At 36.6% G+C, this 15,939-nt stretch overlaps 1 protein-coding gene and 1 non-coding gene across 2 annotated transcripts; both read right to left on the bottom strand.

Annotated features, from left to right (window-relative positions):
* Positions 1-1,797: 1,797 nt before the first annotated feature.
* On the bottom strand, positions 1,798-1,905 carry LOC122298014. Its single transcript, XR_006239072.1, has one exon. It is a non-coding gene; the product is annotated as a small nucleolar RNA R71 (small nucleolar RNA).
* A 7,570-nt stretch (positions 1,906-9,475) lies between these two features.
* Positions 9,476-11,008, bottom strand: LOC122296772. Its single transcript, XM_043106564.1, has 2 exons — positions 10,268-11,008; positions 9,476-10,204 (listed from the first exon to the last, which is right to left on the bottom strand). The coding sequence occupies exons 1-2, from the start codon at positions 11,006-11,008 to the stop codon at positions 9,476-9,478; spliced, it is 1,470 nt and encodes a 489-aa protein (XP_042962498.1).
* Between the last annotated feature and the right edge of the window lie 4,931 nt (positions 11,009-15,939).

The raw sequence follows: 15,939 nt of genomic DNA, 5'->3' as shown, positions 1-15,939 counted from the left end.
TATATTAATTATTGGGATGTTTAGTTCATTCTGGCATCAAATATTTGTGTCACTCTTAAAAATTCCGCTATGATTATTGCATACTGCTAATTGCATACTATGATGTATTGCATATTAACTGTCATGAACGAGGGTATGTAACTATGTGCTGTATGTCCCAATGCTCCAACTCTATGTTCCATTCCAAGCAGAGGTTGGGGTCACACCCAACCCCGAGGAGCGGATGAGAATATCCCCTCCACAAGCTTCAACTTTCATTTCCGAAAGTTCAATCAATAATTCACTAATAAGTCCATGAAAGTGTACTCTGAACATTTCTTTTACGAGTTTTATTGCTAGATTATATCTGTTGTATAGGCATTTTGATTATGTTTTTCCAATTTAAACTTTAATTTCATAGTGCCCAAGTTTTGATGAAAAATATTCGGAATCCATAGTGATAAGTGAATGAGAAGATTCATTGCAAAAGGAGGGCATTTTTTACATTCAATGAGAGATTACGGATCTAGGCTAACGAGAGGTGAGGAGATCCAAGGGCGTCAAGACTTGGTGACAAGGCTTGGCGATGAGGATTAGGCGACGAGCAAAATGTTTTACCTATTGGGCGACGAAAGTTGAATTTAGTCTCTTTTAGTACTTCTTTTCATTATTACGTTTTGGCTCTTCGGTTTATTTCCTTTTAGAAAGGATTTGTCTTACATTGTTACTTAGATTTTTGTTCCCTTAAGTTTTTGGTCTCTTTTAGTACTTCTACCATCTCCTTGTGGAATCGACACCCCAATCTATATTGCAACAACTATGTTATTCATTGGGAGTAATCATACACCTAAAAAAATCCACAAAAGTTTCAATAACCCAAGTGTTTGTTAATTTGTCTTTTTGATTAGAAATTTTAATTCTAAGTCTGACTTAATTTTATGAAAATTAAATTCATACATTTTTTCTTCTTAATTCATCTTCAAGATTCCTCACATTGCATTTCATTTTATTTTTTTCATCTCTCATAGTCAATATATTTTTTACAACAAAATTTCACAAATGTTTTGATAATCCTTTGTCCATGTGGAATACGATCCTGGACTTATCCTTGATACAACTTGACACTTCTACACTTGGAAGCACATTTGAGACCGAGTCAAGTTTTTGGTATCGTTGCCAAGGACAACTGGTGCTTATCAGAGCATTTCTCTACTGCTTAGAGGACGTTTATGGAGTTGTGAACCTCTTCATAGCCTGGGTGATATCTAACCTCTTTTTCCCTTTCTCTATTTTTTTTTTCTGCTCTTGTTTGTATGAATGGTTGGACTAGAGACCATACATCTCAACTGTTTAGGACAGAATCATTGACATCTTTTAACTCTGCATCACCTTCTCTTGAATCATCATCTAACACTAATAGCATCATGGCTGAAAATAAACATTATGATAGGGAAATGGTAAATCAAAACAAGACACCTAGATAGTATCTTCAGCCTGTTAGGACTAGCACCCCTTCTTGCATCATTTTACCTCTTAATGCAAATGCTTTTAATTTCAAACCCGGGATGATTCCATCACACTTTCATGGTATGGAATCTACAAACCTCTACTTGCATATCAAAGAGTTTGAAGAAGTGTGTTCCACATTTATGGATAGAAAATGCACTGAAGAGGTCATACGAGTAAAATTGTTTCCATTCTTCTTAAAAGACAAGGCTAAGACATGGTTGAATTCCTTAAGACCAAGATCCATTGGAACTTAGCAAGAAATGCAAACTGAATTTCTTTAAAGAAATTTTTTCCCATGCATAGAACCAATGCCTTGAAAAGACAAATCATGAATTTTTTCCAAAAGGATGTGGAAACATTTTATCATTGTTGGGAATGATTCAAAGACATTTCAAATGCATGTCCTCACCATGGGTATGAGAATTGGAGAGTTATTAGCTTTTTCTATGAGGGGCTGCAACCAAAAATGAGGCAATTTGTAGAAACCATGTGCAATGGTGAATTCTTCAGCAAAGGGGCAGAGGAAGCCTCTAAATATTTTGACTATTTGGCTGAAAATGATCAATTTTGGGATGTTTCTGACTTGTATGATAGATCTAAAAATAAAAAATGTGTTAGTGGGGGTGGTAAATATCACTTGAAAGAATCTGATGATTTACATGCTAAGCTTGCATTCATGTCTAAAAAGTTAGAGTCTTTAGAGCTTAAAAAAGTCAATGAAAAATGCAACATATGTGAATATTTAGGGCATGCAATTAATGCATGTCTAACAATTCCTACTTGTAAAGAAGTGTTACTTGATCAATCCAACCTTGTGAATATGATTTCTAAGAATATTTCTGGACCTTATTCTAATACTTACAATGCAGGTTGGAGAAGTCATCCACATTTCAGCTGGGAAAATGAACAACATGGGCCATCTAAACAAGGACAAAGTCAGTATACCCCTTATGTAGCAGCTGGCCAAGGCTCGGGACCCTCTTATTTTGCAAATCAGCCCCCCCCCCCAGTTGCAGCAAAAGGGAGTGAAAGATTCTATTTAGCAGCTAACTGTTACCCTACAACAGTTATGCAAAGTCAGGCCACAGTCAACAACTAGAATGCCCAAGCCATCAACAACGTCAGAGGTTACTAAAGTAACCACTACTCTAAGTAACCAAGAGAAGGGTAAATTCCTAGCTCAAACCCAACCCAATCCACAAGTGCAAAGTCAACTATCTCAGAATAATGGTGAAGGGGCCAATGTGAAATCAATGAACGCCATTACAACTTTGAGGAATGGTAAGGTTATGGATATCCCTGCCCATAGTGCAAGAAATTTAGGTAAAAAAGCTAACCCTCCCCTATTTAGTGGTGAGCCAATCACTTCAGATTCAAATAATGATGCATGTCCAATACTTGCACCTTTTCCACATCGTTTGCTTTCTTTGCATAAAGAAAAATAGCATGCTGAAATATTAGAAATTTTTAAGCAAGTTAGGATTAACATTCCACTTCTTGATACTATTATACAAATTCCTGCTTATGCTAAGTTTCTAAAGGATTTATGCACTGTGAAACGCAAACTAATTGTGCAAAAAAAGGTTTTTCTCACTGAGCAAGCTAGTGCCATTATTCAAAACCACACACCACCTAAATACAAGTATCCTGGTTCACCTACCATTTCATGTGTCATTGGAAATTCTAAGATTGGTCAGGCCTTGCTAGACTTAGGTTCGGGAGTTAATTTGCTACCTTATGGTGTGTATGAACAATTGGGGCTAGGGGAATTAAAAGCTACTTTAATCATTTTGCAGCTTGCCAACAAATCCATAAAAATTCCTAAGGGTATTGTTGAGGTCATCTTGGTCCAAGTAGATAAATTTTATTACCCTGTGGATTTTGTGGTATTGGATATAAAGTTGTCATCCCACTCAAACTCTTCACCACCTGTGCTTTTAGGAAGACCCTTCCTAGCAACTTCTAATGCTATAATTAATTGTAGGAGTGGTGTTTTAAAGTTGAGTTTTGGAAATATGATTTTAGAATTGAACATCTTTAATATGTGCAGGCAACCTCAAGAACTTGAAGATGTTGAAGAAGTCAATGCATTGGAATCCCTACTTGCTGAAAACTCTTCGTTAAATTACAATTGTGATGAACTTTAGGAGGATTTACAAGACTCCCTTGATTTAATTGAGTCCACTAATCAATTTTCTTCTCCTTGTGCTATAGGAAATTCAAATGAGATGTAGTGGAAATTCAAATTTGAGCCACTACCAGCACTACAAAACTAGGCACAACCTTCCAATGAGAAGACCACTGGAATTAAAGCCATTGCCCTCGAAGTTTAAATACGCCTACCTTGGGCCAGAGAAGTCATTTACAGTGGTGATTTATGCACTCTTAACCCCTGACTAAGAGAGTAAGTTGCTGGAAATTTTGGCACAACACAAATTAGCCATTGGCTGTTCCATTGCTAACATCAAAGGTATAAGCCATTTTATCTGCACACATAGGATATATTTGGAAGAGGACCCAAAACCCTCTAGAAAGATGCAAAGGAGACTAAACCCCACAATGAAAGAAGTGGTAAAAAAATAAGTTTTGAAATTGTTAGACATAGGCATCATCTATCCCATTGCTGATAGCAAATGGGTTAGCCCAATCCAAGTTGTTCTAAAAAAATCTGGTATAACTGTGGTGGAAAATGACAAGGGAGAATTGGTGCCTACTAGAGAGACCATAGGTTGGAGGATGTGTGTAGACTATAGGAAATTAAATACCACATCTAGAAAGTACCATTTTCCCTTGTCTTTCATTGACCAGATTTTAGAAAAAATGGCGGGACATGAATATTATTGTTTTTTAGATGGCTTCTCTGACTATTATCAAATAGAAATAGCCCATGAGGATCAAGAGAATACTACTTTCACTTGTCCTTTTGGGACTTTTGACTTCAAGAGAATGTCATTTGGGCTATGCAATGCCCTGGCCACTTTTCAAAAATGCATGTTAAGCATTTTCAGCGACTTGATTGAGGACATTGTAGAGGTTTTCATGGATGATTTTTCAGTTTTTGGAAAAAAATTTGATGCATGTTTGTCTAAGTTACAAGTTGTCTTGAAAATATTTGAAGAAAAACAATTGATATTAAATTGAAAAAAATGCCATTTCATGGTGAGACAAAGGATACTTTTGGGGCATATTGTATCTCCTCAAGGCATAAAGGTAAATAAAGCTAAGACAGACTTAATTTCAAATTTGCTTATGCCTAAAAATGTGAAAGGTGTTAGATCTTTTTTAGGACATGCAGGTTTTTATAGAAGGTTCATAAGGAATTTTAGCTTTATCTCTAAGTCTCTTGGTTAATTTTTAATGCATGATGTCAAGTTTGAATGCACTAAAGAGTGTCAAAATTACTTTGATCAGCTAAAAACATTTCTCATCATTGCACCTATCATTTAGCCCCCTGATTGGTCACTTCCTTTTTAATTAATGTGTGTTGCAAGTGACTATGCACTTGGACAGTGAACAGATAAGCTGCTATATGTCATATACTAAGCTAGTAAGACTTTGAATGCTACCCAAAAGAATTACTAGCTATAGTCTTTGCATTGGATAAGTTTATATCATATCTCCTAGGTTCACCTGTCACAATATTCACTAATCATGAAATTTTAAAATTTTTATTGTCAGAAAAAGACACCAAGCCAAGATTGGTAAGATGGATACTCCTATTGCAAGAATGTGATCTCACAATAAAAGACAAAAAATGAGTAGAAAATGTGGTGGCGGATCATATTTCTCGCCTTTAATTTCTGAGGAGTTTCTTTTAATTTCTTATTCTTTTCTTGATGAACAATTGTTTTAAATTGAGATTTTACCATGGTATGTTGATCTTGTGAATTTCTTGGTCACAGGAAAGACTCCACTTCATTGGATTGCTCAAGACATCAAAAGGTTGAAAGTTGAAGCTAAGTGTTTCTTTTACAATGACCCCCTACCTTTTCAAGTATTGTTCAAATCAAATCATTAGGAAGTGTGTGCCTAATAATGAAATTTTTGGTGTTTTAAATTTTTGCCATATGGAAGCTTATGGTGGCCATTTTTCAGCCCCACAAAATAGTGGCTAAAATTTTTCAAAGTAGATTTTATTGGCCAACTATGTTCAAATTACGAGCAATCACCAGGAGAAATATGATGCTTATGCAACCCATACTAGTGATTGAAAGTTTTGATTGTTGGGGAATAAATTTTATGGGACCATTTCCTTCTTCTTATGGCTATTTATATATTTTGCTTACTGTTGACTATTTATAAATTTTATGGGACCATTTCCTTCTCCTTAACTGCTCTCTTTGTGTAAATTTTTTCATTTCTCTTGCATCATTGAGGACAATGCTACAATCTAGTTGGGGTGTGGAAGAAAATTTATTTTTCTGTTTGCATGCCTTAGACATATGTTGGTCCACCTTGGAGGAGTGCTGGTAATGAGTTCAAAGCATATTAAATTCCCTATTATTGAATTTTACATTCTGAAAAGTGAACAGAGAAATGATTTGTTAAGGTCATACAACATATGGAATGTAGTACAAATATGAGTATATGTCAAAATAGGGACTACATTGGGTCATTGTTTGTTGATTTACACTTTAGTTGTTTGGGACTCTAATGAACCATATCCTAATGGCTTAGGAAGAAATCTGTAGTGAATTAAATGAGGAAAGGGACAAGCAAGGAATCAAAAAGAAAAAAGAAAAAAAAATAGAAATAGAAATTAAAAAAAAAAATCATATATGATTTACATTTGTGTATTGAAAAAAGCTGCCTATTACCAGAGTCCTTACTAAATAAAAAAGTAGGTGCCCTTTAAAGTGTAATAGTATAAAAGCCGCCACTACAATGCTTTTGAATTAGAGTAATACCATGTGATTTTCTTAGATTAGTTGCTATGATTGAAACTGTTAATGCCTCTTGATAGTCGATCATGGAATTCTAACCTTATTCCCATGCACTTGAAGGAAAGCAAACTTTGTTACATTTAATTCCTTTGGTTGATTAACGAAATGGTGTATAAATCTCCCAGTTGATACAAAAATTCAAATTAATCTATCTCTAGTGTTCTTAAACTCAACAAGTCTATTTCTTGGCATGTGATTCTAAGATTTTCTGAAATTGTAGTTGGTAATTTTACCTTTGCATGAATTCATTCACTTTTTTACCTAGAGTCTAGCAAAAAGCTAGTTGGGGGTGTGATGAAGTGCTAAAATTGTATGATTAAGTTACTTCTTTTTTTTTAAGAAGAGTTAGGGCCACATGTCCAGGAGTGACCCCTTTCCAGATTTATTAAGAAATACTCTCACTTACAGCGAAGGAATACCAAAATTACATAAGAACCAAGAAAGATAGAAAAATTACATGCCTTAAAAGAAATCTCCCCACAAACAAGAACAAACCTTTAAGCAATAAAAGAACAACTTAATGACCTCTAATCAACTTAATTACCTCTAACATAAGGCAAGGACAATTTATCCATGCGAATCAAACCTTCTAGAAATTTTGGAACATGTAACAAAGATTGCAAAACCAAGGTTGAACCTTGAGCTCCTATTTTAGCTAAAAAATCAGCCGGTGCATTTCCTTCTCTATAAACATGCTTAATAACAAAATCCCCACTTTCGTACAGTCTCATAGCCTCCTCCCAAAAATCTTCCAAATACCAAACTCCACAATGCTTCTTCTGAACCCAAGATACACAAATCAAGGAATCAGACTCAATGTCCACCTAATGTAGACCTAACGCTCGACAATATTTCAACCCTATTAACAATGCTTTCAATTCAGCATGATTATTAGAGCCCACCCCAAGATAGCACGAAAAGGACAGCACCATATTGCCATGCAAATCCTGAATTATACCCCCCGCACCTAAACTTCCTGGATTACCAAGGCCACAACTATCTATATTCAATTTAAATCTTCCATTTTTAGGCTTTTCCCAACAAACCAATTTAGCCTGCACCTTTTTAATATGTAAAACCGGTATGTTCAAATCCCTCAATCTCTCCTCATCAGCAAAACCAATCTTTGTAACTTTTGTTAAGGAATATTGCACTTTCCTAGCCACACACAAATAGACCTCCAAATCTCTTCTGTCGATATGGATTTACCTTCCATCCTTGCCTTACACCTGCATTGCCACAACTTCCAAATAATAATAGAAGGAATAAGGCCCAAAATATTACCCATCTGGGATTTGGTAGACGCCCGTCTAAGCCACATTAACACCAATTCAAACCAACGTTTATTTGGATCATAAGGAATTCCCAAGATAAGAGAAAACCTCTTCCAAATCCCAGAAGCCACATCACCTGCAGCAAGAATGTGATTTAAATATTCATAGCCTCCTTGGTCACAACAATTACACTTGGAAGTAATAGGTATACCCACTCTCCTCAATCTATCATCAACACTTAAACTGTTATGAAAAGCCTTCCACATTAAAACAGAAATTTGTTTCGGTAGAGCTTTGTGCCATACCCACTTAGCCCAAGGCACCGTTGGTGAATTAACCTGAACACACTGCCATGTACTTTTAGTAGTAAAACAGCCATCTTTATTATGAATCCAAACAAGTAAATCCTGTCCATCTTTGTGAGCACCCAAGAAACTACAAATCTCCTCTGTTTTTTGTGTTCCCACTAGTCTTTCCAATACTTCAATATCCCAACCATTTTCAACTTTAACGTCAGCCAACATCATCTTTGGCACATCAATCACTGGATAAGAATTAGCAAGAGGACCTTCATTTAACCAGTTATCCCACCAAAAAGAAATATTCCCATCCTGGACTCTCCATTTCGAATTTTCTAACACCGCTGGAATACATTTAACCACCATTTTCCAAAATCTTGAACCCTTTTTGGGGTCTATTAAAGAGACATGGTCATCCCCAACATATTTAGCATGAAAAAATTATGACCAAAGATCACTCCCAGTCATAATTTTCCATGCAAATTTCATGTGTAGAGAAGTCTGAACGTCATCAAAATCACGAAGGCCAATTCCCCCCCTCTTCAGTCGGCTTACACATTGACTTCCATCCTACCCATTTCTTTTTTTCCTTACCATCCTTTTCACCCCAAAAAAATGAACTAAGAAGCCTGTTTAGAATTTTCAAAATCCCTTTTGGCAATTGAAGGATAGACATAATATGTATAGGCATACTAGATAAAACATTCTTCAACAAAATCAATTTTCCCCCAACAGAGAGACACTTTAATTTCCACCCCCCAAGCTTATTCCTCACCCGATTAAGAATAGGATCTAAATGTAGATTAGTAAGCCTCCCATTAACAATCGGTGCACCAAGATAAGTAAAAGGAAAATTACCTTCTATAAAACCAGTGATATTGATAAGATCCCTCTTCCACACTACAGAGAATTGCTTAGCAAAATATATGGTCGTTTTCTCCTTGCTCACTCGCTGCCCAAACCAATACTCATAAGTCTCAATAACCTTCATCAATGCTCACATCGACTTTTTCTTTCCATTAGCAAAAATAACTACATCATCTACATAAAAAAGGTGAGAAACAAGAGGCGCACCTCTCGGATACGAGAAACTCTTAATATTGCCACACAAAAAATTCTTCTTTAGTAATCGAGGAAGAACTTCCTCCATAATAATAAAAGGATATGGAGATAATGGATCCCCCTGTCGCAAACCATGACCTCCTTGAAAGAAACCTCGAGATGTACCATTCATCATGACTGAATACCAAGGGGAAGCAATACAATTTTTAATCTGAGCATTAACAGAAGGAGAAAAACCAAAGCCTGCCAACACATGTAAAAGAAACTCCCACTCCACTCTATCATAAGCCTTGGCCATATCAAGTTTCAAAATAACATTACCACCCAAAGCCTTTTTGTTAAGAGAATGCACCATCTCTTGCGTGAGACTGATATTATCGAAAATACTTCTACCTTGAATAAATGCACACTATTTAGAGGAGATCAAAGCAGGCAATAAAGGGGCAAGCCTTGCCACCAAAACCTTAGTGCACATTTTGTAAAAAACGGAACATAAACTGATAGGACGGAACTTATCAAATCCCATCGGCTGAGACATTTTTGGAATAAGCACGACAAAAGAAGCAATATAGAATCTGCGAAGAGGAACTCCCTTAAAAAAATTCCTTATTGCCTCCACCACCTCCACACACACAATATCCCAACAAGCACGATAGAAACCAGAACCAAATCCATCCGGGCCTGGGCTACTCTCTATAGGAATACTGAAGACTACTTGTTTCACCTCTTCTTTTGTAGGCAAAGAACAAAGCCTCAAATTATCCTCATCCGAAATCACATTAGACACTAACTCCCCCAAATCCGAAAGTACTACACTAGTAGACTGTCCCAAAAAATCCATGAAATATTTCACGGCACCATCATGAATTTCTTGTGGTGTCTTTAACATAGTACCATTTGTAAGACTCATCTCCATAATCCTTACTTGCTTCCTTTTATTGAGAATAGCATGAAAATACCAGGAATTTTTATCACCATGATTCCACCATCTAACTTTAGCACACTGAGCCAACCGAATTTCTTCACGATGAGTCCAGGTATCCAATTCCATCTTTGAAGCCAACAGGTCAAGCACCACTTCTTCTTCATACCTCACTTGCAACTGCTCTTCCAACCTCTCTATTCGATCCTCCAACTCCTAAATGTGCCCACTCGTCCCCCCAAAAACTACCTTATTCCATCCTTTTAAAGCTACTCTCACCCTTTTTAGTTTTGCCACCAGTTTCATAAGAGCACCACCAACATCAGTTTGATCCCAAGCCTCACGAACACATCTAGCAGAATCAACATAATCCACCCACATTTGCTGAAAACGGAATGGCGATGGCCCATAGACTTCAACATTCTTCACCAACGAAATGACCATAGGAGCATGATATGATGCCGTACTAGGCAAATATCTCATAACTGAATCCGAAAAAGCATCAAAAACATTTTGATCTACCAAGGAACGATCCAAACGAGCCCAACTCCGTGTATTACTAGCATGCCCATTACACCATGACAAACTCTTACCCAAGAATTTTAATTCCATTAATCCACAATTATGTATCCAAAAATTAAACTCCTCCATAGCCACCACAGGTCGTGGCCTACCACCACGTCTCTCCCCATCATTTGCTATAATATTAAAATCCCCTGTTACTAACCAAGGATCATTTGAATTGCTCTCCCTGGCAAGTTCTTCCCACAACACCCGCCGTTGCTCATATAAACATTTAGCATACACAAAAGAAATTTTACACTTCATCACACCAACAGCCACAAGAACAAAAATTTGCTGAGTTCCACAACTAACCATGCTTACATTAACATCATTCATCCACAATATCCACAATTTACCGTTCCACACACCATTTGAAAACCCATAATTAAAACCAAGCATTTTTTTAACATCATCCAATTGTTCATCACGTAAAAAAGGTTCCGCTATCACAAACATCTTCGGCTTATAAACTTTCATAATCTTTTTCAACCTGCTATTAGAAGATTTCACCCCTCTAACATTCCAATACAATATCGGACTAATCATATATTCAATTTAGAAGCACAGGTAATTACTCATTTACTGCTACGAATTTTCTTGTGAACATCCTCAACCTTTGCTTTCATTGCATCCCTTATATCCGAATCAGAATAGACATCTTTCTTCAAAACTATTTTTCCATCCCCCATCTCAGGATCCGAAAGACTAGCCAATTGATCACTACTAACCCCTGTCAACCCTTGCTCAGCAACTAGCTCAACAAACAGACCATCACGTACCTTTTCTGCATGATCTACCACGATGGAAACAAGAGCATCCTGAGACACATCCACAAGAATAAGCCCCGGCACTTCTTTGAAACACTGAACGTTCACCTCCATAGGAACAGAGTCACCCTCCTCATTACCCATACGTGCTTCCATACATGCTTCCATACATTCCACCTTTGCGCACACTATTGGAGACTCTTTAGACATCCCACTACACTCCACTGCTCTCGAAACCACCTCCACAGAATCAGAACATGGCACTTCCACCACCTCAGAATTCACTGGCACCATCTCCTTAGAAACAGAGCATACTACCTCTGCATTGACATCCTTGGCCTTATCTCCAGGACCGTGTCCCTGCAACTCCACCAACTGTAAATTTTCGACTTTCTCACCTTCCGTATCAACTATATGCTCAACACTATCCAACACCAATGCATCTGAAGTACCCTGATCAACCACTTCTTGTACTGCTACATTCAAACCCGAAGGCTCCGAATCTTTCAATTGGCACAATCTTATATTCAAGCCGAACCTTTTGTTTCTCTTTGTCCTTCCTTAAGACACCCTTCTTGCAAGTCTTCAAATTATGGCCCTGTAATTTACATTTAGTGCAAAATGCCAGCATTGTTTCATACACTACCTCCTGCAACCGACTTGCAGGACAAGAGGGCGCACCAATCCAAAACGATAATAGAGGGGATTTAGCAACATCAACCTCTAAGCATACCCTTGCACTGTCTGTTCTAGTGGCACACCTCGTAGAATTATCACTCCAAATGAATTTTCCAATAGGCGACGTAAGGCTTTTCAAGATAGATGGGCGATAAAAATTCAGAGCCAAACCTGGGAGAAAGATCCAAACTGGAACCACTGAAGGCTCCTCCTCTTCAGAAATCTCATGGGTCCAGTGAAACGGATGATAAGCCACACCGTTTATGTCACAAACTTCCCTAGAGAAAGCCTTATTGAAATCCTCCTCCGATGTTAATCGGACAAACACATTGCATGGCTTTCTCATGGTTGAAACCACAGCAATACCAGATAATCCCCATATGTTTTTAATGAAAATTTGAATAGCATCCAATGATGGTCTCTGCCTAAGGAACTTCAGCACCAACGAGAACCTAAAAGGTTCTGCAAACTTCACGATCTCCTCCTTTGAAAACAGAAAATACACTTCTCCATCCATGGTTTAGGAGCCCTTGGTGCCAGATTCACATCAAGAATCGGGTGAGGGACGGCAGATATCAAGTCTGCAAATGAACAAGAATTGGCCACCGTCATGGGGCCATCAATGCCCCTCACAGCAGCCATGCAAAAGAGAACGTAAAAACCCTAGCAGAGCAAAAGGGTAAAAATGTCAAGTGATAGAATTTTAGTGAATAAATTGTTAAACCAAAAATGATTTAAGCACTTAATTATGCATTAAATTATGATATTTGAGTCAATTGATAAATTCTGATATTTTTGCACTTAAAAAGATTTATAATGCAGTTTTTCCACATCAGAATAAATACTCCAATTTTACTCCTCTCATATCATGCCTATATGTTGCAGAGCATTTATTTTTTAGAAAGAAATACATGAGCTGCTGACATCCCTTTGAGAATAGAGAGACATTGCAACAAAGGGCATTCTTGGAAATCTTAACTGAATACAAAATGAATGAGAACAACTATTGCATGCTGAAAAGGGGATGGGCTGGAAGGCTACGGCATGAACATTTGAGATGTTGTTGGCATGAAATGCAAGTTATGGTCAAAACAGAGAACACACCGATGGGCTGGAGGAGCTATTGGCTGGCCGTGCAGCAGGCTAGAATAGAAGAAGCTTGAAGAGGGAGAGACACACAGAATGGACTGAAGGAGTTTTTCAGAGAGAGAAATATAAAATGGAAAGAAAAAAATTGGATGGCTCTCTCTTCATTTTTTCCACAGTTTTACTTTTTGCGCGGCGGCTTCATTTTTGCATTTTTTTCTTCTTGCTTTTATTTTTGTTTTTAGGTAGAGCTTTTCATTCTGTTTGTTGATCTTCTTGGTGTTTTAGTTTTCTTTTTCGTGCGTTGGGCGTTTGTTTCGTTGTAATTTTTTTTTTTTTTTTTTGGTTTTATTTTGGCTTCACTTGGACAGCGATTTTCCATTTTCGTTGGTGGACAGTTTTTCGTGTTAGGGGTAGTGTGAGTTTTTCATTTCCTTTCAGTTTCTTTCAGTTCTATTTTACATTGAGACGGCGTTGTTCATTTTCGTTTTCATTCAATTTTCCTTGGACTTTTTTTCATTCGGTTTTCTATTATTCTGAGTTGCGGCTTCTTCATGGGAGTGGACGATTTGAGTTTTCCGTTCGTCTGGGAAGCTTCATTTTACACTTGGTTTAGTCTTTATTTTCCTATACTACGGCATGCGGGCAACGTTTCATGTGTTTCAATTTCCTGACCATTTTTTTCGGAAACAACTTTGAGATTCCATTTGGGTATTTTCTCTTAGATTTTATCATGGCTCAATTTAGATTAATTTTTGTTGCTAGAAATACCATACATAGCTAATTTATGAAGCTTGGGTTGTGGAATGAGACTTGATTTGGTTCAGGGTCTAGTTTAATGCAATATTTTGTTTAAAAATATTGATTTCACTTGTAACTAGTTGTATTCGAATTGAAAATAGATTGCCGCTCTTGCTCTTGATTTATTGTTGACGTTGACATAAGGCACAACAAAAACATGAAAATTATCAAGGCCTCTCTCAATTGACTATTAATGTGTGTTTGGTTAGTAAGGTTGTGAATCCCGTAGGGAAATATTGCAAAACTTGAGCATAACTTTTTGTCTTCCATTTATCAATGACTTGATTGGATTATTAATCGAGAAAATTATTTAGGAACCAAAACAAAGATAGTCCCATACCCAACCCAAGTGTTTGTTAATTTGTCTTTTTTTAATAGAAACTTTAATTCTAGCTTTGACTTAATTTTTGTGGAAATTAAATTCATACCTTTTTTTTTTCTTAATTCTTCTTCAAGATTCCTCACATTGCATTTCATTTTATTTTTTTCATCTCTCATAGTCAATACATTTTTTTACAACAAAATTTCACAAATGCTTTGATAATCCTTTTTCCCTATGGAATACGATCCTGGACTTATCCTTAATACAACTTGACACTTCTACACTTGGAAGCACATTTGAGACCGAGTTAGTAATGCCCCAATGGAGGACCCAAAGCACATGACCTATACTCCATTGGAGCTCCATTGAAACCTTATAAAGAGCAAAAACTCTTCCTTCCCAAGAAATGTTAGATCTCATTCACCACCTACCTTTATTCTTATCATATGGGGTATCATAATCTCCCTCCCTTAAATTTCTGAGACCCTCGTCAGGCCTGTCCATTGTAGGTGGCACGGCTCAAATCACACACTTCTAGTTGGGATAGGCTCTTATACCATTTTTAATGCCCAATAGAAGACCCAAATCACATGGCCTATACTCTAAAAGGTCTAGTCAATGATACAATTGGAGTTTCATTATAACTTTATAAAGGGCATGATCTCCTCCTTCCCAAGCAATGTGTGATCTCATTCACCACCTACCTTTATCCTTATCATATGGGCTATCACTCTCTCTTTCTCTCTCAACCCTCTCTCATCTCACTCTCTCAATTTCCCCTCCCCCAACCATGTGTATATATATATATTTATTTATTTATTTACTTACTCTATCTCTCTTGTATATCTCTCAATTTCCCTATTCTTCCCCACAACCTGTACCTCTCTTTCTCTATCCCACGTATCTCTCAATTTCTCCCTACCATACTCTCTCTCTCTCTCTCACCTCCTCTCATAGCCACTATTCCTTGTTGATTCATCACCACCAATGACAGTATTAGTTAAATTCTGATCCTTGATAAATTGTATATTTAATGAATTTTGTTTATAAAATTTGTTAATATTTAGTGTTGTGAATTGTTGAGAATATACCTAATTGACTATGGTATTAGGGTGTATTAAAGATGAATTTAATATTCATGTGTTGGTAGTAGATATTAGGTAGAATTAATCTATGTTTTTGTCATTATTATATGGTTGAGTGTAGACATTATTTACATTGAATTAATAAGGGGATAGAGGCCGTGTACATTCTAGCCGGCATCATAATTGCAACCTACAAATTTAAAGTTTATCAAGTTTGAAGGACAATCTTTTAAAACAAGTCTAAATTCATGTTATTAGGATTGTGTGAAATTTTAGAATTAAGTGAGATAATTTGTAGAAGTCTAAATTTTAGAAGTTGATGGATTATAATTACCTTGAAATAAGTTCCGAGTGACTATTTTTGAAGGAATATCGTGACTATTTTGAGTATAAATTGAGGTAAGTAGCTCTTTAATGAGTTTTTAATATATACATATATATATATACATATATATATATATATATAAACTGTTAGTTTGTTTGGAATGGTGCACTCAGGTATTATATTTCAAACTTGTATAAACTTTGGATTTATGTACATTCTTATGCTATTTTGGCCCTGCTTGTGGGATTTGTGCAAATTTTGTAATGATAAGTTGCTTATTAAATTTGAAAGTTAAATGTGAGCATGCTATTTATTCTTGAGCC

This window comes from Carya illinoinensis, chromosome 15 (genome assembly GCF_018687715.1).
Source record: "Carya illinoinensis cultivar Pawnee chromosome 15, C.illinoinensisPawnee_v1, whole genome shotgun sequence".
Lineage (NCBI taxonomy): Eukaryota > Viridiplantae > Streptophyta > Magnoliopsida > Fagales > Juglandaceae > Carya > Carya illinoinensis.
Note: the sequence above shows the minus strand (reverse complement) of the source record. Positions and strands in the feature narration are given on the sequence as shown.